Genomic DNA, 27,199 nt, shown 5'->3' with positions numbered 1-27,199 from the left:
AATGTATATGCATCTCTTGATCAGAACATACAGGAAGCTTAATCTGCTGGAGGAACTGGAAGTTCTAGGTTTGGTGTTGTGGAAGTGGTTTCACAAGGCTGAGAATATTGAATAGGATTTTTCAGGAGGGAGTGTAACCCTGCAGCTTTAACGTCAGGTATTGTAAGAATGGGTGCCTATCAGCTGGGGGGGGGGGGACCATGAGGCAGGAAGTGTAGGCGAGCCATCTTCTAGGCTAATTTGTCCATGTCTGGCTGGCCCCAGTATGTCTGGTCCCTCCACACAAATTAATTCCACCCTAGACACGGTGCTGAGTCCCAAGACAGAATGGATGCACTGTCATCTAATAATGAATAAATTCTCATCTTCCACTTCACAATGCTCACTCCTGGAAGCCAGGAATGATCTGACCATACAATGCTATTAGCAGGAGATGTTCTGTTTCAACCTCCGCCCAAGACCATTCAAGATGAAAAAGGAACATTTGGGATGGCACCTTGGCATCTATGTTCTCCTGTTTAATAGACAACCAATCTGTGGTGTTGTCTGTAGGTTTCATATTGGCTTTACCAGTACCTCAAAAGACCAGAATCAAAACAAGTCATACTATATATTGAGAAACTCTCCAAGAAGCAGAAAGTAGCATCATCTTCATTGTTTGTATAATTTTTTAAAAGTAGTAATGAAACAGCTTTCATTTGTATTTATACTGTACCATAGAATTGATTTAATTGTGGCTAGGACCAGAGAGCTGTGCCTTTCAAACAGAGATAAGGATAAATTTGTTTAGCTGGAGGGTGGTGTGTCTGTGGAATTCATTGCCACATACGGCTGTGGAGGCCAAGTCATTGAATGTATGTAAAGTGGAGGTTGATAGATTCCTGATTAGTAAGAGCTTCAAAGGTTACAGGGAGAAGGCAGGAGAATGGGGTTGAGAGGGAAAATAAATCAGCCATGATTGAATGACAGAGCAGACTCGATGGGCCAAATGGCCTAATTCTTCTCCTATGTCTTACGGTCTTAGGACTTATGGTGACCATGAGCATGGTGCCAGAAAGGTTAAATGCTTTTTTTTACTTTAGGAACTAAGGTTGAGTTAGTTCAAATGGAAAGTCTCCCTTTTTCTTTGCAAATAACTTCTATGAACTGAAGTGTGGCATTCTTAATTCAGATCCTAATGCAAATAGGACTTTTGACAAAAGGTCAGAGCATAGCATAAGTTGCTAGAAGAACTCAGTAGGTTGAAAAGAAAGAAAGGGATGGTCAAAGTTTCAGGTGGAGACCATCATGTCAACATGTGTTTGTCTATCTTTTTCTTATCCATTTGGAGGATACCTAGTGGGGACTTGGTCTACAGAACCTACTTTAGGGAGACTGCCCTCTGTGTTCCTGCTAGTAACTCTTTCCTCATTACTGGAATTGGAATTTCTGGGTTATAGGATATCATATCTTTAGATTTTTAAAACTGTTTCCAAACAAGAAGCAGGTGTCATTATTCATTGCCTCCTGCTTTCCTTGCAGTGTTTAAAAAGGTTTTCTCAACATCCCAAAAACATCTAGGAGCCAGTAAAGTACTTCTGAAGCGTGATAATTTTTCAAGCACAGGAAATAACCTAGCCAAAATGCACAAATGAACATCACACTAGATGCAGTGGATGCAACTTTGGGGCAAGTACCCAGCCCTTCAGAATAGTACTGCAAAGTCTGTTGTATCCAGCTATGAGGGTTTATTGCCTTTTCTGAAAGTTGGAGTCCCAAACCGTGCAGAGCTGTTTCTGTACTGATCCTGGTATATCAGCCCCGTGCTCAGATTGGGACATGATCCCTTGGCATTCTATTATTACAGGGGGCGGTGGGGGGGAGCGTGGGGAGAGTGGATGGATGGATGGATCTCATTGAAACCTATCAAATATTGAAAGGCCTAGATAGCATTGATGTGGAGAGGATGTTTCTGGTAGTAGGGGAGTGTAGGGCCAGAAGGTTAGAATAGCACTGCAAAATCTGTTGTATCCAGCTATGAGGGTTTATTGTTTCTTCTGAAAGTTGGAGTCCAAAACTGTGCAGCACTGTTTCTGTACTGATCTTGGTATTTCAGTCCTTTGCTCAGGTCCTTAGATTGGGACATGAACCCATGGCATTCTATTATTACGGGGATGGAGGGGAGTAGATGAATCTCATGGAAACCTGTCAGATATTGAAAGGCCTAGATAGAGTTGATGTGGAGAGGATGTTTCTGATAGTAGGAGAGTCTAGGGCTAGAATACAAGGATACCCTTCTAGAACAGAGATGAGGAATTTCTTTTGCCAGAGGTTAGTGAATCTGTGGAATTAATTGCCACAAATGGTTATGGAGGACAAGTCATTGGGTGTATTTAATGTGGAGGTTGATTAGTTCTTGATAAGTAAGGGTGTCAAAGGGTACAAGGAGAAGGCAGAATGGGGTTGAGGGCGTTAATAAATCAGCCATGATGGAATGGCAGAGCAGACTCAGTGAGCCAAATGGCCTAATTCCCCTATGTCTTATGCTATCACTGAGCCATGGCTGAGGTTTGCTGATGAAACTGGGCCTTGGTTTTCTAACAGAAAGCAGCATGAAAATAGGTAGCCAGCAGTACATCTGACATCCTGCAGCGTTAAACTAACTTAAAATCTGCACGGCAGCCTATTGGAATGGTGGGAAGAAATCGCTTACCGGTGGCAAAAGTGGGATTGTCTCCTTTATGCACTATAATTTCTCCATAACTTTCTAGTTCAGCCAATTATATTTCACACCAAAGAACTGAAGGATCACGCCAGGCCTGAAACTGGATCCTTTCTTTCCTTTTATTTGACTTTCCTTTCACACTGCTGCCACATTCCGTACTTTCACACACCTGTCAGGATTCAGCCAGGTAATTGCAGAACCAGTGACCCAGGGTCGTTGCTCGAATTCAACCACCTTGCCCCATATCCATTTATCAGCTGACCTCTCTGAATTGACAAGAGCAGTCCTGTCACTTTTGTCAATGGATTAGGCAAGGAGGCAGCCGGTTAAGTTGTATGGGACTGAGGGAAGAGAAAAAAAAACACGTTTTTTTAAAACTTTAAATTCCTTAGCCCCTCAGCACAGATTCCTGTAATTACTCCCATTGTACCGTGCATGAATGGCGAATAATACGCCAAAAGCCATGTCTAATTGAGACCTTACTGGCCAAACAAATCCCGCATTGTTTGCCTTGACAAATTGAGGCCAGAAAGTGGCAGTGACAGTGCGGAAATTAAAAGAAAGTGCCAGAAAGACCATTAAAGCTACAGTAATAACCCTGTCTTATTCTGCAAGTTCCATCCAAGCCAATGGATGGCAAAACTGCTTTTTAAGTAAACTAATCCCAGCTATTGGCACCTCAGGGCCTGTGTTATTTACTTAGTAAAAGCTATTTAAATTGTAATGCAAGATGTGTGGGCCCTGTCTCTATCAGCCGGTTGATTGACGTTTAAACACCATTAGTTGTGTAGGGTGACAGGATGTGGGCTGGCATGTTTTGTTGCTTTTTTTCTCTGTCGTTGAATCGATGTGTCAGAATTTGGGGACGAGTAAGGGGACACGAACAACATCATTTATGGGGTACATTTTAGGTAATGTGTGTGTTGAATCATTCAGGTTAGTTTAGTTAAGCTCCTGGGAATTGCATTATTTTCTTGGGCATCAATGTTTTGAATGACTTCTAGGAACAGACCATTCAGCCCCTTAATCCTGTCTGCCCATTCTATCAGATCATAACTGATCTATGCACCAGTTTTTATCTGGCAAAATGTCTGCATTTTCAATTTAGGTAGATTAGATTATGAGGACACTCAGTCCTCGTTTATTGTCATTTAGAAATGCATGCATTAAGAAATGATACAATGTTCCTCCAGTATGATATCACAGAAACACAGGACAGACCAAGACCAAAACTGACAAAAACCACATAATTATAGCATATAGTTACAACAGTGCAAAGCAATACCGTAATTTGATTAAGAGCAGACCATGGGCACGGTAAAAAAAATGTCTCAAAGTCCCGATAGCCCATGCAGACGGTAGAAGGGAGAAACTCTCCCTGCCATGAACCTCCAGCGCCGCAAACTTGCCGATGCAGCACCCTGAAAGCACCCAACCACAGCCGACTCTGAGTCCGTCCGAAAACTTCGAGCCTCCGACACCAAGCACCATCTCTGCCGAGCGCTTTGACCCCGCCCCGGCCACCGAGCAACAAGCAAAGCCGAGGGCTCGGGGCCTTCCCCTCTTGAGATTCAGGATCACACAGTAGCAGCGGCAGCGAAACAGGCATTTCAGAAGTTTCACCAGATGTTCCTACGCGCTCTCACGTCTATCTCCATCAAATCAGGATTGTGCACAGTACCCTTGACAGATAACAAATATTCATCACCGGAGTGGCCACTGCGCGCTGCGTCACGTCGCCATCTTCTCCTCCTCCTAAATTTTGAAGTTTAAAGAACCGTGGCATTGTTTCAGATTTCCACTATAGGTTAGGAGATGTGCACCGCTTTCATTCTTCCAAAGCCTATCTCTAATTTTAAAGTAAAGCCCACTGGTTTCAGAATTTCTTTCCAAAAGAAGTAATTTTTTTGCTATCCAGTGCTTTATTCAATAGAATATTTGCCTCTCAATTGCTGTGAACACATTTAGTTGATGTAGTCTGTCTTCATCATTTGACTTTATTTTATTTGGGTAGGTCCATGTTCCTGCGTCATCTTGTGTTTATTCTTATTATAGAGATTTCCTTTTTGATTATTAATTGAAGCGGCATTTGCATTAATTTTTTTCACTCTAATCCATTTACCACCCACTCAGTTCCTGCCCCAACTCCACTCCACTAACTTGTTCACTTCAGAGGTTATTGATTTCTGCTAGAATTCAAAGCCCACAGGGACCACTACACCTTCCCATCTTTTATGAGTGAATCTGGAACTGATCAGCCATTGGGCTACCACAGTTTAATTGTCTGCCATAATATCTAACAGAGTCATGGATTCATACCACATGGAAGAAGGCACTTCAGACCAACTCATCCATGCCAACTAATATTCCCATCTGAAGTAGTCCTATTTGGCCTATAACCTTCTAAGCCTTTCCTATGCATTTACTTGTCCATCTGTCATTTAAAAATTGTTATTGTGCCTTCCTCAATCAATTTCTCCGGCAGCTCATTTCATATACCCACTACCCTGTGTGCAAAAATAACACAAAAGTTACCTCTCAAGTTCTTATTAAATCTTTTCCCTTCGCCATAAACATATGTCCCCCAGTTCTTGATTTAACAACCTGGGAAAAAGGCTTAGTGCATTCACCCTATCTTTACCTTGTATAATCGTGTACACTTCCATCAGATCAACTGTTGTTCCCTTGTACTCCAAGGAAAAGAAGTCCTAACTGTCCAACCTCTTCCTGTAACTCAGTTTAATGAGTTCTTGCAACGTCTTTGATTTTTTTTTTCTGCACTTACTAGTTTACTTTCCTGTAGCAGGGTGACCAAATGGACCACAATGCTTTAAGTAAGTATTGTGTATTGCCTGATGCTGCTGCACCATAACCTCAGTCACAATTTTTCAAGTTTGCATAGTTGAGTCACAGGAGAAGTACTCAGTCCTGGAAACTGGTTGGATGGCACTGTCCTCTTGAAGAATTCATACATTGCCAGCCTCTCTGTACCTAGCTAGTTAACCTGCAGGATAATTACTTCCTGGAAAGTGCACTTGAGGAAGACCTCCAACCTCCAGTATGATCAGCAATGATTCTAGCTGTTCCTCACACTTGGATGCCCGGGGTTTCTGCTGAATAATATGAGATGTGTACTGTGCACATGGTTAAAGAAACTTAGCATGTCCCCAAAGACCTTTACCAATTTTAATTGACACATCATAGTAAGCTATTCTATCTAGATTCAAAAGAACTTAGTAAGGCAAGTGCTTTGGAACTAAAATACTGCAGAGAATTTTGGACACAGCTGAGCACATCACTGAACCCAGCCTTTCCTAGATGGACTCTGTCTATACTTCCCACTGCTTCAGTAAAGGCAGCTGGCATATCAAAGATCCCACCCATCTCTGATATTCTGTCTTCTCCCCATCCCATCGGGCAGAAGATGCTGAAGCCTGAAAGAACATACTCTAGGCTCAAAGACAGCTTCTGTCTTAATTATAAGAGCTTCTGTAGATGCTGGAAATCCAGAGTAACACATACAAAATGCTGGAGGAACTCAGCAGGTCAAGCAGTAAATATGGAGAAGAATAAACAGTTGAGGTTTGGGCTGAGGCCCTTCATCAGGACTGGAAAGGAAGGGAGAAGAAGTCAGAATAAGAAGTGGGGGGAGGGAAGGAGTACAAGCTGGAGGGTGATGAGTGAAGCCAAATGGATAGGTGAAGGGCGATGAAGTGAGAAGCTGGGAGGTAATAAGTGGAAAAGGTAACTTGACTTCGCACGCTACCTTGTTTTGATCTTGAACCTTATTATTTATCTGCGCTGCACTTTCTCTGTAGCTGTTGCACTTGTTTTTCTGTATTCTATTATTTTACCTTGTGTTATTTTACAAGTGTCACCATGCCTAAATGCACTGTGTAATGATTTGATCAGTGTGAACAGTATACATCAAGCTTTGCACTGTTCCTCGGTACACGTGACAATAGTATTCCAGTTCCAATTCCAATCCTGGACACAAGAAATTCTTACGTGGTGCTGCATTAGCTTTATTTGTCACATGTACATAGAAACATCAAAATAGACAGTGAAATGCGTCATTTTGCGTCAACAGACAACATAATCTGAGAATTGTGCTGGGGGCGGTCCACAAGCGTCACCATGCCTCCGATGCCATCATAGTATGCCTACTCTAGCTCATGTCTTTGGGAGGAAACCAGAGATCTCAGAGGAAACCCACATAGTCACGGGGAGAACGTAGAAACTCCTTACGGGCGGTAGTGGGATTTGAGCCTTGAACAGTGATCACTGCCACTGTCCAGCAATTGCACTAACCTATGAGTTACCATACCATTCTACCAAAACGGTGACGTTGAATGTTCATCCTGTAGATTAACTGCAGTCCACTGTGTGAACTTGTTGGAGCTGAGGTGAAATGTTTTAGCAAAAGAGGTTGATGAGATATTTGATGTGGTGATGTGGCCTTGTTTGACCCCAGTCTGCATTAGGATTGGGTCTGTACTGGACTTGTAGGCTAGGGTCATGAGTTGCAAATTTAAAATAGTGATTTTTTAATCAAATTAATAAATGGATACTCCATAATAGTTGATGGAGTTAAGGTCTTCTTTTGAGGCCATTGCAGATATCTGTATTTATTTTGGATTTTCTCACATTCTGACAGTCATATCTGTTTTACTTATTGGGTGGAGAATCACCATTTTGGACAGGGAGGGAGCTCTATGAGCACTGGGGAGAGTTAGTGGACTGGATCGATGTGATGGCATTTTTTGTGACAATCACTAGTTAGACTCCTCTGCAATGGCCTCATTCAGAATTGCCCCCTTTGTGTTGCTCTGAGATCTCCAAGAAAACTATCCAAGTCAAGAGGAGGTGACTAGTTTGTGGCAGATACCTGTGGCTCATGTTTCAATACTTCCAGGGATTTTGACTGCTCCAAGGTTCTTGTTGATCTCCTGCTCTTATGTGGTATCTCAAGCTCTTGCCAAGCTGGGTAGCACTTAGATGGCAGCAGTCAAGAACAGCCATGTCAGACAGTTTCTATTGAGGTGTTTAAGTGTTTTTGCTAGAGGGTGCTGACCGGCTCTTTGTCTTCTCCTTTCTAGGCTGACAGCTTGTGTGTTTGGAACATAGATGGTCTTGACTGTTTTGAAGAATCCCATACATATCTAAGTAGTTACTTTGTTGCTGAGTACTTCTTCCATCTGTTCTGTAGGTCAGCAAGATTTTTGGTGGACCATTGAGGTGTTTGGTCTTTGGGAGATAATTTGAGCCCTTTACATTTCTAAGGACTTGATATTCAAAATTTCAAAATGTCGTACTTTGAAAATTTTAGAGCCCTTTATTTTTAATATCTTTTTATGCAGCATGCTGTAATTGATTCTATTCTCAACTTAAATCATTTTGTATGTTTTGTGAATTTGGATTGGTGCTCAGCAGTATTTTGAGAGAGCATTGAGAAATGCAGTAAGTTTAGGGATGAGAGAAAGCCATCTCTCCCTTCCAATGATGTCACTGTGAAGGATTCAAGGTTAAAAATGTTCTGTTTGAAGCCAGTGTTGTTAAATGAAGCTTTCAGTGAACAAAGCTTTGTCCCAATTTCTTCTCTCTACCCCCACTACCCCCTTCTATTCCCTTATTTTTAAGTCTGATTCAATGTTCTATTCTTTAACGCTAATCGAACCCTGACCCTGGGAAATATTACAAAGGGCTGTATGGTCTGGACAGGGAGTGCACACTCTCCAGCCTCTTCACTGTAGGTAGACTGTCTTCCTGTTGGTGAGGTACTGAGACTTTCCATTCATGTAACAAACGGGACTAATTAGTACCGAAGAGTGAATACATTTCTCATCGTGCGTTGCTTTAGAATGTAACATCAAAGGAACGACTTCCTTTGTGGTGTTTTTTTCCCCCTCTTTCTAACATCTATGTAAATAAGTAGTTGTATAATGCAATTCAGACATGGTGGTAGTGGAAAAAAAAACTTAGTCCTGCTATTCAAGCACCGTGATGCATGGCGTAGAATGCTGAATAGAACAGGCATTGCTGAAAACCAGCGCATGTGCCTCCTTGATCACTTGAGATGAAATAAGTGGAGCTCCACGTTTATCAAAAGAAGTCCTACAACATCTGTTTTAGTTGAAGACGAGCAATCTCAAAATTCCAGAATGTTGAAGGGGTGACCTGTGGATTCCTGAGACTTTGTGGGGCAGTCCTTTCCTACCCAGTCAAAGGACTATCACTTCAGTCACTTCAGAATAGCTGCTGAGCATACATCCAGGAATTGGCTGCTGCCCAGTTATGCACTATGTTGTGATCTGATAGAATGAGAGCCAAGATAATCATAAACAAATTCCAGCTCATGAATTCCAGGGTTAGTTCAGCAATGGCCTATTACAATCCATCCGTAACACTATTCACTGTTATGAGTGACTTAATAATTTGAACTATTAAACAAATGTAAAAGCATTACATCTTGATAATAGTGAAATAATACTCAATAACATTGAATTGTCAGTGAATTGTTAGAAATATCTACAACTTCTCAGTGATCTTGTTTCCGACTCCCCCCCCCCACCCCATTTCACTATCTGGCAGCAGGTAAAAAGGAGGTGCTGACTCCAGAGGCAATTTACCTTGAATGTGCTCACTCCATGATATATTCTGATTAAATTCTCTTATTGATCATACGCAGATTCTTAACTTTTATTGTGTGCTTTACGAGCTTTTGCCATGAAGCCTAAAAGATGTTATTCTTATTCAAGGGATTAAAGTCAAATTGAGGCAAACCTTTGTCTCCTGATGTCAGTGTCTCTCTTCTTGTTGTTGTTACAGTGAACATTAAGGGGCAATTATTGAAATTAAGAAATTTTAGTTCAGACTTCCATGAAAATTATTTACACTGATGAAGGGAAAAAGGCAAATTTTTACATTGTGGCTTCAAGACATTTGAATTGTGGTTTTGTTGTGGTTGCTGATGGGGCAGTTTACCGATGCACCAGCAAGGTCTCTAACACTAATGACGTGATAATCTGGTTCAGGAGGATTGGTCAACATAGCAAGTTAAACTGCCCTTGCTTCTTTATCCCCCAAAATACTGATGTGGGGTTTTGTATGCCTTCAAATAGGTTAAATGCATTCAACAATTTGTCTTGAAGATGGCAGCTCCATTTATCTGGCAGCGATGTTCATTCTGAATGCTCAATTGAGAGTGACAAGTCCAGTGCTTGTTATCCAGCACACTCCAGAATATGTAGATTTAAATTAATTGGCAAGGCAACGAGTAGGAACTAACAGAGTTATGATCAGAAATGCACTGCCTGGAGTGGTGGTAGAAGAAAATTTAGTCGTATATCATAGAGTTATACAGCATGAAGCAGACCTTTCAGCCCACTTTGTCCATGCCAGCCTGCAACCATCAGCACTCGGCTCGGCACTGAACTGGCTCCATGGCTGTGGCTTGCAGGCATCATGCTCCTTGACCGGCTTCATTCACTTCAGCGCTGAACTGGCTCTGTGTCTGTGGACTCACTTTGGGGACTCTGCAGTTCATTCATGTTCTGTGTGTTGTTTGTTTACTTTCATTGTTTGCATGATTTGTTCCTTTTTCGCACATTGGGTGTTTGACGGTAGTAGTTGTATGGGTTTTTTTAATGAGTTTGATTGTGTTTCTTTGTTTTGTGCCTGCCTGCAAGAAGACGAATCTCAAGGTTGTATATAGGTTACAAACTTTGTTATAATAAATACACTTTGAACTTGAACATTGAAATTTCCTACTCAAGCTAGTTCTGTTTGCTTGCAGTTGCCCCTTAATCCTTATGAAGCTTTACCGTCCATGTACCCATCCAAATGTCTTCTGAATGTTGTAATTATGTCTGCCTTTGCCACTTCCTCTAGCAGCAGATTCCACTACTATCTATGTGGAAAAACTTGCACCTCAGATCCCCTTTAATTTTTTCCCTAACTCACCTTAAATCTATGCCCTCAAGTTTTAGACTCCCCGGAAACAAAAACTGTGACTACCCTCTATATCTATAGTCCTCATTATTTTACTAGCCTCTTTCAGGTCACTTGTCAGGTTCTATTATCCCTTTGGGGTGGGGCGTTAGTGGAACCCAGCCTATTCAATCTATACTTATAATTCAAGGCCACCAATTGTGGTATCATCCTTGTGAATTTTTTTTCTGTACCCTTTCCAGCAAATGACATCCTTTCTATAGCTACCCAACCAGAACTGCACACAGTACTCCAGATTTGGTCTTACCAATGCCTTGTACAGTTGTAGCATGAAGTTTCACTTCTCATATTTAGTGCTCTGACTGAAGAAGGGAGTTTTAGTACAAATTTAATTTCCTTTCAAAAAGAAATGGTGTGCAGGATTATGAAGTACAAGAAAGGAAGTGAACAACTGAATGGCTCGTTCATAAAGCTGTAGCAAATAACACGGGGGGGGATGGTAAATGATCGTATAAATATGTGAAGTATGCCCTTCCCTAAATTATACCAGGAGAACAACACCTTGCTAATTTACAGCAGAAGAAATGATTTGTATGGAAATTTCATGCATGAATTTGTGTCCTGGCACTCCATTCCAGACTAATTCTCTATGAATTAATTTGGCAGCACCCTTCCCCAACTCCAAACCCCATTGCCTTTTCTAATCCATGTTAATATTGCTCATGGCTGATGTTTGTTAGGCCATTCGATCATTTGAGTTGAGCACATTTCAGCACAGCCCTGTCCTCATCCAAGTAACAGCTGTAGGCCTCTGACTAGCGACAGAGTATCTGAGGTGGGGCTGCATACTTTGCTTTTGCTATTATCAGACTAAGGGATAAAACTAGGTGGTGTCTGAGGCCATTGTGCATTAACACGGGTTTGTTTTAACAGCTGTGCATGGTGCTGATCTGGCCTTGAACCTGACATCTTCTGCCCTACCACTGATAGAAAGAGTTAAACCATAGTGCTACCATTTATTTACAGTTGTGCTTTGTAACCAACTTGCTGCTTTATTTATAGAGGCTTGGTTTTATCTCTCCCTTATTGTGTAGTTGCTGTGACAATGGTCAGTGATATATTTTTACTTTGCTTATTTTGTTTGCAGTGGTAAAAGCTGTGTTGGGGGTGGGTTTGTTTTTGGACATTCAGTCATCCCTTACGACACTAGCTGATGATGCTGTGCACACATTGTTCAGTTATTCCATCCAGGTGTGTTGTACCAGCCTAAACACTGCGATGTGGGCTGACACTGGTGGAGAAGGGGAAGGGGCTGGAGCCTTGTTTCAGCTTGAGTGAAGAATGTGACAGGGACTTGAGTATTTCTTCCAGTATGTTTGCTTCTCACAGTGTTTCCTCAGTGTTCTTCCTTGCTCCCCTGAAGTCCGTAATGACAAGCTTGAAGTTTAAATCTACAGAGATTCAAAACAACCATAAGACAGGAAGGTACAGGAGCCTTGGGTTCAGAAAGAGTTAGTACCTTGCAACCGTCAGGCTCCTGAACCAGCCTGGATAACTTCACTCACCCCAACACTGAACAAACTCCACAACCTATGGATTCACTTTCATGGACTTTACAACTCAGTATTATTTATATACTTCTGTTATTATTTGCATGATTTGTCTTTTGCACTTTGGTTGTTTGTAAGAATCTTTGCTGGAACTACGCAGAGGTCTAAAAAGAGGAGAAGAGAAGCTGAGGCTTGCTGCTGAAGAAAAGTGCACTCGTCGGAAAAACAGCACCAAGACAACACTGGAGGACAGCGCCTTCAAGTGCAGTCGCTGCAGCCGAGACTGTCACTCCCGTGTGGGCCTCTACAGCCACAACAGGTGCTGCTCTAACACAGACTGAAGCAAGACTTTCCAGGCGCAGATCCATGGTCTCGCGAGACTAACGGATGCCACCACATTATTATATTCATAGATTCTTTGTTTATTTTCCTGTAAGTGCCTGCAAGAAAATGAATTTCAAGGTTGTATATGGTGACATATACATACTTTGATAATAAACTTTGGTGTCTCATCAAATCAGTTGTTATTGTCCCTTGTATTTGTGTTAAGATTCGTGCTTTAGAGTATGTTGTAACTGAGTTCCAATTTTGTTTCCATCTACTGTTTCTAGCAGAAGTCACTAAGTCTAGCAAGTAATCAGCAGCTTTTAACTAGTACACAGTCACAGTGTTATTTTCTCCTGGAGGTTCATTAATTTCAGTTTTGTTTCAGCTCCTTAATGTCACATTTGATTAGATGCTGCCTTGCCATCAAAGACTCCCTTATTCTGGAATCACTGTCTGGTCTATGGTGGGCTCAAGGCTGAGATGAGGCCTGGAGCTGAGTGCACCTTATGAAGCAGCAAATGAACATTAATGAACAGGATTTTTGTGTAAATCAGGGATTCCCAACCTTTTTTATGCCGTGGACCCTTACCATTAACTGAGGAGTCTGTGGACCCCAGATCTGGGAGTCCCTGGTGTAAGTGATAATTGATGGCATTGTCTATCCCACCTTCCATTACACTTCAGATGATTAAGAAAAAAAACTCCTAAGCCAGAAATGAATTTGTTCTGCTCTTCGAGATGTGCCTTGCAGATTTACATTTGGATAGATGCTATTGGTGTAAACATATTGGAACAGCTTGGCTGGAGATGGTTCTGCAGCTTGGATTGGAGCCTTCATTGTATCCATTAATCTTTAAGATTTCTCTCTTTCAAATGGACCAAATTTGTCTTTTTTGTTGGTAGAGATCTTTGGGGTAGCTGATAGGGGTCAGGGGGTGAAGGAAGCCAGGATGGATTATCTGCTCAGCATATCTGGTTGAATGTAATAGCAATTGCATGGCGGCACTATAGCGTAGCGGTAAGCGTAACCCTTTTCAGCACTGGCTGTATGATCAGGGTTCAATTCCTGCCGCTGTTTGTTAAGAGTTTGTAAATTCTTCCTGTGACTGTGTAGGTTTCCTCCAGGTGCTCCAGTTTCTTCCCACATTCCAAAAGATGTATGAATTAGGGTTAGTATATTGTGGACATGCTGTGTTGGTGCCAGATGTATGGTAACACTTGCCGGCTGTCTCCAGCACATCTCCAAAGCAAGTGACACATTTCATTGTGTGTTTCGATGTACATGTAACAAACAAAGCTCACCTTTAATTGCTTCACCGAGACTAGGGATGTTCTTGAAGTCTTCTTGCATTGGCTGTTTGATTGACAATCACCATTCATGACAAGATGTGGTTGGACTGTAGAACTTTGATCTTAATCTGTTGTTTATGTCATCTATTAGCTTCACCTGCAGTGCGTATGGCATCACATTCTAGGTACACCTAGCCCTACTGCCGCCTTCTTTGAGCCAGGGTAAATCCTTAAGTTTTCACTAAAGTTGGAATCCACAGTTCCATTTTTCAGCTCTTAGTTACCTTGGTGTTTATGATTTAAAGGCTTGCCCTAGGTAGTGAATGGAATCCGTTTTTACAGATAGCCATAAGAGAGAAAAGGCACAGCTATCAGTCTATGGTAATCATACCTCCACACTATCATTATGAATGTCATCAAAAGCACAAACCTGATAAGAAAGATCAATGACTAAAAGTGAAGAGGGAGGAAACTAGTGCTGCCATTCCTTGGAACAAATGTATGTGCATACTTTGAATTTTTGAATTTAATAATAATGTGCAGGTGTCCATAAGTTAGACATATATACCTTGATGTGATCAGTGGATGGTCCTATTGCTGAAAAGTTTGAAGACTGCTGGACCAGCTCCTGCTAATGACCCAGTGCTGCTTTGTCAGAGACAGGGTACTTGGAATACGTTGTTAAGTCCTATGGGTAGATTGAAAAATCCCAGGGCACTGGTTCAAAGGTCTTTAGAAGAGTTCGCCCTGATATTAACTCTAATATTTAGTCATAAATTCACATCAATAAAGCTAGTCTTTTTGGTATTGTGTAGGATTTTACATTGTACCTGAAGGCATTTCCATTTTGTTATCATTTATGATTCCAAAAATGGAAAGTCATCTACCATAAATGCTAATTTTAATTTTCCCTGTCTCTGCAGATCCTGCCTGATCTATTGTGTATTTGCAACATTTTCAGTTTTTATCCAAAAATTCTGTTTTTTTTTTAATAGGATGTCAGAGACCAGTGGGTTTGACCTATGGGATTGCCAAGGTGTGTACCTACAGTGGGTGGTACTATTGCCAAGCTTGTCACGTGGATGATCTGTTTCTGATCCCTGCTCGACTGGTTCACAACTGGGACACCACAAAACACAAGGTGTGTTTACTCCCTTACAACCTCTTGCAAAATCCAGAGACAACTGTAGCATTACTTCTACCACCTTGTATTCTAGTCCTTTTGTTATAAAGGTCAGTACAATATTAATAAATGTTCATTTTTTCTGTGCGTTTTCATGGGATCTTAATGGCTTGTACAAACAATTCCACCCCATGTCCCCAAATCTCTTTACTTAAGTCCCTTTGAAACTCCATTATTTATGACTTTTCACCATTTGGACGTAGTTTACTTTTTTTTGCTGAAAGTGGATGATCTCAAACTTTGGAAGTTCAAGTGTAATTATCATTCAACCATACATGGATATAGCCAAATGAAACAGCATTCCTCCAGGCCAAGGTGCAAAACATATTACCATCAGCATACAGCACGCTGCACATTGCACAAATAGTGCATATGGTTACAATTTCAGAAAGCATACAGTCACAAAGAAAATAATAATAATAATGTAGCCTAAGTCCCTGATTGGCATTACTGTAGATTGTTAGTATGTTGTCCTGGTCTGGCTTGTTCTCCACTGAGCAAACACTGGAGGGCAGCACTGAACGAACACAGGCGGCCTTGCCAGAACCAAGGCAACATAGCTGCCCCACCACTGGTTCACCATCAGTGAACCGGATGGACTTGCAGTATTCTATATTACTAATATCCAACAGGGTTTTGTGATCACATTAAAAACCTCCAAGACAATCACCACGCACCACCTCGGCACAACAGTATGCAACAAGTCTAGCCGACAGCACGACAATGGAATACAATAAGTCTAGCTCCATCACTATCAGGCAACCAAATGATGGGATAATCCTATTGTTCTTGATGTTCTTAGTATTCAGCAATGACTTGCAGTCATAAAAAAGGTGTACAGGATCAACAAATACGCCCTTGATTAGACCCAGAATGAAATCCATCTGCCACAGTTTTAACCGCTCAACTATATAATTATTTTCAGTCTTGCAGCAATGCTGCTTTTACTGCTGTCTGACTGAAAGTTATTGGCAGACCTGTGATTTCCTGCACTGTCTGTTATTCAAGTCATTTACTGGTGTGATTAGTTGGGGGTGATGTGCAAAATGGGCCAAGTGGTGTAATTCTGCTCCTATGTCTGAAAGTCTTGTATTCAGGCAAAAAAAAATTGAGACAAGTATCTGTGCAATAACACAGCATCATTTGACACCAGCACTCACAGAGATCAGATCTCTTGTAGGCAGGTGAGTTAGGATAATGTATTGCATTCATTGTGAAGCAAATGTAAGGGAATTGAATTTCTGTGGATGCTTTAATGAGGCCAATAAAAGCCATTTATAGTGGTTGCTGTTGCAGATGGAATTTTTCTTGGCCTTGGTACGTGATGGAGATCATTTTCATTGTGACCTTAAATAGATGGAATCCACACTCTGATTGTCAGTCACTGGGAGGAGGTGGCTTTGAAGAACCCAGCAATGACTTTCCCTGTGGTAGACAGCAGTAGATCCCATAGTTGGAAGTCTTCTTTCTTGAAGGTGATCACAATTAGCACCTCTGAGATTGCCAGGTAAACTTCTTCCCAGATATGGATGTTCAGACTCTGAAATTGTCATTCCACCTTGCAAGTTTTAAGATTGAGGATACTGTCTGCTCCTGTAGTTATATTTTCAGTTGGTATATTATCTGCTTGACCTTCAGGTGTGATGGCAAGGCTGGCCAAAAGATGCAGAAAAAAATTATTAGTAAATACAGTTGAAACTTTATGATATCACAGAATCACATTTTGTTGATAAGAGTACCTGCCTGTTAATAACTTTCGGGTTCCAATGAATAATGCACAAAAATTAAGATTTTTTCCCTTAGAATATAGAAAATTTAAGTGATTTTATTAAAATTTTAAGACATTAGGTTAGATTGAGGCTTGCTCTTAGGTTTTATATGAGTGCACCCCCTGTTCCCCACCCCACCCCACCCCCACTCCAAATATTGTGCTCAGGTTTTGAGAGTGGGCCTTCAGCTTATAACCTCCTCTTTCAAGGGCAAGAGAGGACTGAAATTCCAATGATTATCAGATATCCTATTTGGACCTTAGATGTTTTGTCACCACTGTAAATCTTGGTTTGTTTCAAAGACTCAGCTGGAAGTGGTATAGAATTGCAATCCGGATGTAGTTCATAGGAAATCCTGACATGACATCCTCCCTTTAGCTATTTCACCTCAATGTTACTCAAAACATCCATTTTCCCAGCAGAGTCTTTCCACTCCAATTAGGAAACAAACAGACTTATACCACAATGGATAATGCTTGACTGCCCTTCAGTTAGTCATTCCTTGGACATGGAGGCCAAGTTATTAGGTATATTTAAAGAAAAGGTTGATGGGTTCTTCATTATAAGAACATCAAAGGTTACAGGGAGAAGGCAGGAGAGTGGGGCTGAGAGGGATAATAAATCAGCCATGATGGAATGGCAGAGCAAAGCTGGTGAGTCGCATGGCTGAATTCTGCTCCTTTGCCTTCTGGACTTCCTTCACATCTGATATTTTTGAAATTAAAATCTAATTGCTCAAAGGATGTTTAGTAAATGAGAATTAACTTTAATGCATGCAACTTTTTGAACAGATATAACTTTATAAACCTGAAGACTCCTTCTAATCCATCGAACATGCAGCTCCTCCCGTGGAGGGTCAGTCACCCTGAGCCAAATAGACTGGTCCTGGACTTATTTTCCATCTGGCACAGTTTGCATTTTGTTGTTTGATTCTTGGGGTTTTTTTGTATTGCTATATTTACGCTCTATTCTTGGTTGGTGCGGCTGTAACAAAACCAAATTTCCCTCGGGATTAATAAAGTATATCTATCTATCTATCTAATCCATAGAGGATCACTATTCTTGCATTGTGTGGGACCGACTTCAGGGCCAAATTCTTCAAGATGCCTCTGATTGCTTTTTAAGGAATGGAGCCTTGGGGCTGGAGTATATTTCTATGCATATGCAGTCCCCAGGTTATATAAGGATTCAGTTCCTGAGAACTGTCTGTAAGTCGATTTCTCCACAAGTCAGAAACATCCATTTTCTATAGTAACCCATATCATTTTGCTCAGCAAACATTTTGCTATAATTCTTTCATCTCATTAAATAATTGCCCTAACATTACTCATAATTGAACTGGTAGTATATATACTATATCCAGATATTAGTAGATACCACAAAATAGTTTGTAATTATTGTCACTATATCGAAAAATGTTTTAAAATTGTATGAGAGAATATTCATAAGTTGTATTCTGTAAGTGATAAACACAAGAGATTTTGCAGGTGCTAGAAATCTTGAGCAATGCACATAAAATGCCGGAGAAATTCAGTCTTCCAACATTTTGTGTGTGTATGTGTTTCTGTAAGTCAGGTCATTTGTAACCCAGGGAGGCCCTATATTCTGATTTGTGTTTGACAGGTGTGACAATAATGTGATCTAATTTAACATGGAGGATCAATGAAACCACATTGCTTGAATAATGGTCTAAATATGACCTCAGTGCCTCATTGTAGTGGCTGGCTGCAATAACACTTGAGCAGGTTGGGGTGTGTAAACGTCAGAGGAGAATGAAATGGGATGCTGATGAAAACTTGTACGTTCTTCACTGGTATTCCATTAGTGCTTACAATTATATTGGATACTACTGCCTATAAAGAAACTTTCCAAAAAATGAGGACCATATTAACAGACAGAAAGATGAGCACGTACACTAAAAACAGAATACTGCAGTGTTACATTTATTCTATCCTGACATGGAAGTGAATGCTGGACCATTTCTCCAGAATGGAAAAGAGACTAGAAGCAGCTGAATTATGGTTCTACAGGAGAATGTTAAAAATATCATGAACCACACACACATCAAATGAAGAAGTTCTCAGAAGAGCCCAAGCAGTTAGATCACTCATACCAACAATAAGAGAAAGACAACTCAGATTGCTAGAACACATCATGTGGAAAGATGAACTAGAAAAACTCATACTCTCTGGAAAGATTGAGGGGAGTAAACCTAGAGGAAGACCTCGGCTTATGTACATCAAAAGCATAGCCAGGTAGCTACACATCGAAGAAATGGAAGTCATCCAAAAAACGAAGGATAGATCTATATGGAAAACCATGGTCACCAAAGTCCGCATCAGATATGGTACCTAGGCAGACAGACTGCCTATAAATTTGTGTCACATTTCCTATATTACAACAGTAGCTATACATTCAAAGTTGTAACAAATAATGAAGTCTATCCAAATTCTTTCATTTATTTCCTCCTTGATTTCCTCCGTTAATCAAGCTCTCACGAGTTAACACCTCTCTTGCCAATTTTCTTTTTCCTCACTTTTGCCAGTTCTCTCCCCTACTTATTTTAGCTAAGGTAAGTGGGCATAGGTGCAGGGATCTGTTAAACAATGCCATCACTCCTTGCAGTGAGGAACCCAGTTCTCCTCACCAGCAGCATTGCAATACCAGACCTTGGAGACAGAAATGTGCCTCAGTGCTTGCCCCGTGTTGGATAATAATTGCCCCTCAAGTGCAGAAAAAGAGAGGTTAGCGAGGTGAGGGCACACCTAAAAGGTGTTCAAGTGTGGGAAGAGAAACGGCCAAAGCGCAAGCATTAGATAATGAAACTCAGTGATCAGAGGCATAATGTCAAATGAGCACTCCATGCTGGAATGAAACAACAAATGAACTAGAAATCAACCATGGTCAGAGAGTTAGAGTAGTGACACTACAATGCACTATGGCAAAGAGCTGAGTTGGGCCAGGCTCAGCAGACATTCTGTAGGACCCCATGGCATGAAAAGGTGCTGGTTTGACAGGTGAAGTCCTTTGTTCTGGAGCAGAGCTGCAAAGTACCCACAGTTCCTGGTCTGCCCCAATGCAGTCATCACTGTTGGGAGAGGTTCCTTTAAAAGGCATTATATTCTATTGTTATCAACTCCCTCTAGTGGGCAGCTGACAACACCAAATAAACGTGCATTCAGAAGAGCATGCTGAAAACTGGAAAATTATGAGTCCCACCTCTACTAAGTGTTTGCATATTCTGGTGCTGTTGTGATGGAGCTGGCAGCGAACAACCACAGAATGTTCTTGGATCTCCCTCTACAGAAGGATGCACTTGACAGGGGTGAGCATAAGTCAATGCAGACTCGAGGCTGAAGAGCCTATTTCCATGGTGTTTAATTCAATGACTATGATTGAGGCCAATAAAGGTTCAGCAGATTGATTTGTGGGTTATGTATGCTGTACTTTCAAGAAGAATCTCATTGCAACATAGTTATTATGAGGCTTCATAACGTGGATAAGGGAAGCTAAACTGGGATTTATAGAACCAGGAGTAATTGTCTCAGCATAAAAAGAAGTTGGCTGTTTCAGGTTGAGATGAGAAGGCCTTTCTTTACCCTGAGGACTATGGAAGGAGGAATACCCTGGCAATCTGCCATTCGATTTTGGGGAAACCACAATGGTTAGGCAGCTGGCTCACTTTGTTCTGATACCCCATACCCTTTAAACTCCTCAAGGCTCTGTTTCCCACACTCCTTTTAAATCACTAGAACCCCATTCCCCACATTTCCTTTAAACCTGCCTGATTCACTGGACAATTTATTATACCACTGTGTAATACTTTTCAAAGCATTAAACTAAATGTGTGCTGGGAGGACTATTAACAGTAATGTCCAGTACACCAGAAAATCTCCACTAAAATCCAGAGGATGCTGGATTATTGAAGTAGAGGAATTGAGGAATATGGGATTAGCAGAAGAAAGTGATGTTGAGGGAAAGGATCAACTGCCATCTGAATGGCAGAAAAAGTGCAAGTGGTTTGATAGCCTATTGCTGCTTCTATTTTTTTAGTCTGCAGTTAAGAGTGCTATAATAGCACTTGTAAAGACATATTGAGACAATAAAATGCTAGGACTAGTTTGATGAAAATGTCTTGAAAATCCAGGATCTAATTTTTTGGGCTAAAAGGCTTTTGCACTTCAATGGAAAACAAATCTATAGGCACCTGAACACAATAATTTGTGACCTGAACAACAAATGATGAGCGCAAAGTGCACAGGAGATCCAACAATTAGATTATGAGGATACGCAGTCCTCTTAATTGTCATGTAGTAATGCATGCATTAAGAAATGATACACTATTCCTCCGGTGTGATATCACAGAAACACAGGACAGACCAAGACTGAAAAACTGACAAAAATCACATAATTATAACATATAGTTACAACAGTGCGAGCAATACCGTAACTTGATGATGAACAGGCCACGAGCACAGTAAAAAAAGTTCAAAATCTCTCGCAAGTCCCACACCACACGCAGATGGGAGAAGGAAGAAAATTCTCCCTGTCATGCCCGACCACAGTCTGACTCTGAGTCGTCCGAAAACTTCGAACCTCCGACTAGTCCTCCGCCACCGAACACTGAGCACCATCTCTGCCGAGTGCTTCGACCCCAACCCCGGCTGTCAGCAGCAGGCAAAGCCAAGGATTTTGGGGCCTTCCCTCCGGAGATTCTCGATCGCACAGTAGCAGCGGCAGCGAACCGGGCATTTCAGAAGTTTCTCCAGATGTTCCTCCGTGCTTCTCACGGTTGTCTCCATCAAATCAGAATTGTGCATGGTACCCTATTCAACAAATACGATATCATTTCGCCGGAGAGGCTGCGTGCACTGCGTCATGCCGCCATCTTCTCCGCCCTGATAAATACGACAGCTTTTAGAGTTGCCACGACTATATATAGCCTAAACACCCAAGAGTCTTCCCTGATGAGAGCCAAGAGTAAAGGGGAGCATTTTGAGCACCAAAGGGCAGCAGCATCTGGAAGATTGCCTCAACCAAAGGTCTCTCTTTGGTGTGTATGGTAGATGATATTCTGCCACACACTACCTGGTTCCAGACTTTCTGCACCCCAAACTGACGAGGCTGAAAAGGCAGATCGGTATCTGAAAAACAGCAAAGTTTGAGGAGCACGTGGAATCCATATTCAGTCTCTAAAATTTGGCATGAGTTCTGGCATGATTTTAAGCCTCATATCCCTCATTTTGGTAGAAGAAGGGAGTTTGGTACAGGAGTTCGGAGATTCTGTACTGTGAGCACTTTAAAGAAAAGAGAGAAATTTGATTGCAGGCAAAGGGATAGTCCTGATGAAGGGTCTCAGCCCCGAAATCTCAACTGTTTACCCTTTTTCATAGATGCTGCCCGGCCTGCTGAGTTCTTCCGGCATTTTCTGTGTATTGTTTTGAGTTCCAGCATCTGCAGATTTTCTCTTGTAAAGGGATATCCCTTGCTGTCTGCCACAGAGAATGTCATGGCAAAATCTTACTCAACCACTTCACAGTGACCAAAGAACTTCTCATAATGCTGGTTTCATCCTTCTCTAGTACAGAGTACATGATTATTGTTAACGTGACAGCTCCAAGAAAACTTCAGGGAGTAGCATCAATCACCGTCCACAGCCTCTTTTGAAGCCACTGATCTTGAAGAGTCCTCCTCAACTTTGGATAACCTGAAAAATGTGCTTCTATTCCACATGTACTGATGAATGACATGATTATTGTAATTCAAAACATCAAATCTATCACAGACCCAAACCCAGTATAGAATGGGTTAAACAAGGCTATAGCATTGCTACAACTCTCCTTCTGGTATTGTGCCACACCTCCAAGTTGCTCCTGGAGTGGAGATAATCTATATGAGGAATACGATACCTTTACCTCCACTCCAGACTGGTGTTACCTTGCAGTATAGGAAGCTCTTTGAGCACAACTCATAAATCCCATTACCCCACTTCTTTCTATTTCTTATCCCTCTTCTTTCTTGGAAACCACCCAACTGCTCCAAATATGGCTTGTCACTTGGAGGCAATTTACTGAGGTCAGTTAACCTGCCAAGGTCATTGTGACTTCAGTCACTGAACAGTATTTTGCAGATAACATGTTTGTACATATCCCCAGACTCTGCAAGTCTTTGTTAACTCATTCAGTGAAGCTTTTGAGAGCATTGGACTAGCACTAAGCATTCCTAAGAAGAAAGTAATTTCCTAACCCATCCCTGTCAATCAAAACACACCCCTCCTCCCACCCCCAAGAAATAAAACCTTCCACACTTTGGGAACCACCTCCCACCGAAGGCAGAGGTTGATGCTGAAATTTACCACTGCCTCCGTTTTGCCAGTACAGCCTTCCTTTATCTGAAGAGAAGTAGATCAGGAGTTCAAATCAAGCACCAAGCTCATGGTAGCAATCATCTCTACCTTCCTGTATGATCAGAGACACCTACAGCAGGGACCATCACAGTTCAAATTAAATTTATTATCCAAGTATCTATATGTCACTGTATGCTACCCTGAGATTAAATTTTCCTTGCAGGCATTCTCAGTTAAACAATGAGATACAACAGAATTAATGAAAAGCTATGCACAAAGACTGACAAGCAAATAATGTGCAAAAGAAGACAAACTCTGCACATACAAATAATAATAATAATAATAAATAATAATACTGAGAACATGACTTGAAAGTGAGTCCATAGGTTGTATTCAGTGATCAGTTTAGTGTTGAGGTGAGTGACTATATTTGTAAAAGTCTGCAAATCAGCTAGTATATTGGTTTTTTATTGTCACATGTAGTGAGGTACACTGCAAAACTGTTTTGGATGCCATCCATACAGATCATTTCAGCACATCAGTACATCAAGGTAATACAAGGGAAGAGCAATAACATAACCCAGAATATAGTATTACAGTTACATATAAAGTGCATTGCAGGCAAAGAACAAGGCGCAAGGCGTAGATTATAAGTTCAAGGGTCTGTCATACTGTACAAAAGGTCCATTCAATACTCTTATAACAGCAGTATAGATTGTGGTACATGCTTTCAGACATTTATATCTTCTGCCCAATGGGAGTTTGGGGTGAAGGTCTTTCTTGGCCAGGGCGTCTGCATGTTTGATCCAGGACAGGCCATGATTACTCCTAGCAATTTGAAGCTATCAACCATCTCAACTTCAGCACCAGTGATGTAAACAGGAGTGTGCTTCATAATTAACACACCACTAGTCTCTTAAGAAACAGAAGGTTATCTTGTGAGAGCAGGAGGAAGTTTATGTGGAACATTGGTGCTGGTTGAGATCAATTAGCCTGAATGGCCTATTTGTGTATATAAGGAGCATTCAGAGTGCAGTTATCCTTTGTGGGCTGTGCCAATAGTGAGGATATTTTGTAAATAGGACCTTTAGTTAGTAAAAAAGTTGAGCAGAATTTGTAGATGGATTGGTGCCGACGAGCATCCATGGATTATGTCAGTTCTCATTCTGGTTCTTTTAGCAATCCTTTCATTAGGTGCTTTGCCATAAGTCCTGAAATTTTCTCCCCGTGGGTCTCTACTTCCTTAAACCAAGCTTATGGTCACCTACTTCTGTATCCAGCTTGGACTTGCAATGTTTGAGGGCACCCAGGAGAAGAATGCCAGAGCAAGTTGTAGACAGTAGTCAAAGCAGGAGACCTTACTGAGTTTTGGCTCCCTAATCAGTGACACTGAGACCAATTGCATACTTATCCCTGGAACTACACTCTGAAAAGGCTGCCTATTCTGATCCCATGCAATATTGCACCTGATACTTTACTGGCCTGTCTGCTCCCTGGAACATTTTTTCCCTTTTAAACCTGAGGGTTATCTGGGAGTCCCATAAAATCTGTTTTGTAAGTACGTGCATCTACTGAACTTTTCAAGTTTATAACTTCTGGATCTCTCAGCAGTATAATTAAAAAAAGACTGAATTCAGCACTTTAGTCTTGTGAAGCTGTAAACTGGATTGTAAATTGTAGCATTTATTTCATTTGTCAATCTTATCTTCTTTTGCAACAGTTAGTGAAGTAGTTTTTTAAATGCAGAGGATCATACATCCTGTACAAAATGGAGAGTTAATAATTCTAAGCATCTGAACGTTGTGGAAAACAAGAGAAATTAATTTTAAAATATGATCTACATGTAACACCTCAGAGCATTCTGAAGTGCTTAACAGCCGAAGTATTTTATGAAGTATTGTCACTGTTAAGTTAATGAAATGCTGGCTATTCTTTTGCACATAAGGTAATGTTGATAGTAATGATCACATACTTTGCATATTAGTTATTTCATTAGAGATATCACAGAGTCAACTTCTACTCTGCCAGGTTTCACATTGTTCAGATAAACGGTTTATTTCATGTTAAATGAAATAAGTAGGTTCATTGGCAATTGTTCCATGAAATCCTCTACATCCATCAGATTATGTTGAGTCTCATCGTGAAGATCACAATTCTGGAAGTTCAGAATTCCTTACATATTCAATGGAGAGTATCATCTGGGCTTTGTGTTCATATATGAGTGAGTCTTGAACATATGACTTCTGAATCAGAAGCCAAAGTATTACCAGTTCTGCCACACCTACTGAAATATGTTGGATTTGATCAGAAGATTTTTATAATCTCAGCTGTTTAATTTTTAAAAATTCACTCATTAGGTGGGTATTACTTTCATAGCCAGGCTCAGTTGCCCTGCAATAGCTTTGATACCTGAGTTTAAATAGCGGCTTGAGGGAGCAGTTAAAAAGACCACTGGTTGTTAAATTTATTTCACTACTGTAAATTCCTCCTTGTGCAGATGGATTGCAGGTGGCTTGAGGAGAGGGTAAAGGTGAGTGGGGTGCAAGAAGATAAATAGGATTGTTGGAGATGGCGGACACAGTGGGCTGACAAGCTGGTTTCCATGTTCTGTAGCAATTTATGGTGAGCATAGTGTCTGGGACTGTGCTCCCATACCATTCAGGTTACAAACCTGCAATGCTGTGATTTTAAATTTCTTGTTATATTCTGTAGCATAATGACCACACTACAATATCTGGTGCCACTTTCAAATCTCTTGTTTTCTGTAGATTTCAAAGCAAGCAAAAGAGTTCTTGGAGTACATCGCTGAAGAGCCGCTTATTGATATCCAGCAGGATAATCCGTGCCTGTATGAACATGTGGATGCTTTGGCAACAGTCCTCCGTTTGCGCCAGCAGCTCAAGTCGCTGAGAGCATACCTGTTCAGCTGCAGAGCTTCTGTGGCAGAAGATTTGCGTCGAAGGTATGTCCCAAGCTATGGCATGAGACTCCTTTCCAGTCTGAGAGTACTAACACTATATATTCTAAAATTACTAGTTATATTGGTGGACATTCTAGTAGTACTTTGGTAAGTTAGAGGAGAGTGAATCATTTTCTTGTGTGTTATCCTATCTGTGTCTCCTTTTTCTCCACAACTCCCCACCTCCCACTACTGATCCTTCTGCAGGGAGCAGGGTTTTAGATTTTTAGATCGTTGGGATCTCTTCTGGGGAAGGTGGGACCTGTACAGATTGGATGGGTTGCACCTGAACTCGAGGGGGAGCAATATCCTTGCAGATAGGTTTGCTAGCATGGTTCGGGAGGGTTTAAACTATTTGCGAGGGGGATGGGACCCAGAGCGATAGAGCAGTGAAAGAAGTGCATGGAGTAAAGCCAGATCTAACATACAGAGAGGCTTTGAGGAAAGAGAAGCAGAATAAGGGGTGTAAAGGTAGTAAGGTAGAAGGGCTGAAATGTGTGTACTTCAATGCAAGAAGCATCAGGAACAAAGGTGATGAACTGAGAGCTTGGATACATACATGGAATTATGATGCAGTGGCCATTACAGAGACTTGGTTGGCACCAGGGCAGGAATGGATTCTCAATATTCCTGGATTTCAGTACTTTAAAAGGGATAGAGAGGGTGGAAAAAGGGGAGGAGGGGTGGCATTATTGGTCAGGGATACTATTACAGCTACAGAAAGAGTGGGTAATGTAGCAGGATCCTCTTTTGAGTCAATATGGGTGGAAGTCAGGAACAGGAAGGGAGCAGTTACTCTATTGGGGGTATTCTATAGGCCCCCTGGTAGCAACAGAGATACAGAGGAGCAGACTGGGAAGCAGATTTTGGAAAGGTGCAAAAATAACAGGGTTGTTATCATGGGTGACTTTAACTTCCCTAATATTGATTGGTACCTGATTAGTTCCAAGGGTTTAGATGGGGCAGAGTTTATTAAGTGTGTCCAGGACGGATTCCTGTCACAGTATGTGGACAGGCCGACGAGGGGGAATGCCGTACTAGGTAATGAACCGAGTCAGGTCACAGATCTCTTAGTGGGTGAGCATCTGGGGGACAGTGACCACTGCTCCCTGGCCTTTAGC

General features: G+C 41.3%; 1 protein-coding gene across 5 annotated transcripts in view; it reads left to right on the top strand.

Moving 5' to 3' along the window:
- Positions 1–27,199, top strand: part of plekhm3 (pleckstrin homology domain containing, family M, member 3) — a 157,327-nt gene that overhangs the window by 53,616 nt on the left and 76,512 nt on the right. For all 5 annotated transcript variants that reach the window (XM_063051633.1, XM_063051630.1, XM_063051631.1 and 2 more), the window contains 2 exons: positions 14,817–14,962; positions 25,888–26,081. In XM_063051633.1, coding sequence (XP_062907703.1) covers positions 14,817–14,962; positions 25,888–26,081 — 340 coding nt within the window. The remainder of the gene's footprint in view (positions 1–14,816; positions 14,963–25,887; positions 26,082–27,199) is intronic.

This window comes from Mobula hypostoma, chromosome 6 (genome assembly GCF_963921235.1).
Source record: "Mobula hypostoma chromosome 6, sMobHyp1.1, whole genome shotgun sequence".
Classification (NCBI taxonomy): Eukaryota; Metazoa; Chordata; class Chondrichthyes; order Myliobatiformes; family Myliobatidae; genus Mobula; species Mobula hypostoma.
This window is presented reverse-complemented; position numbering and strand designations above follow the sequence as displayed.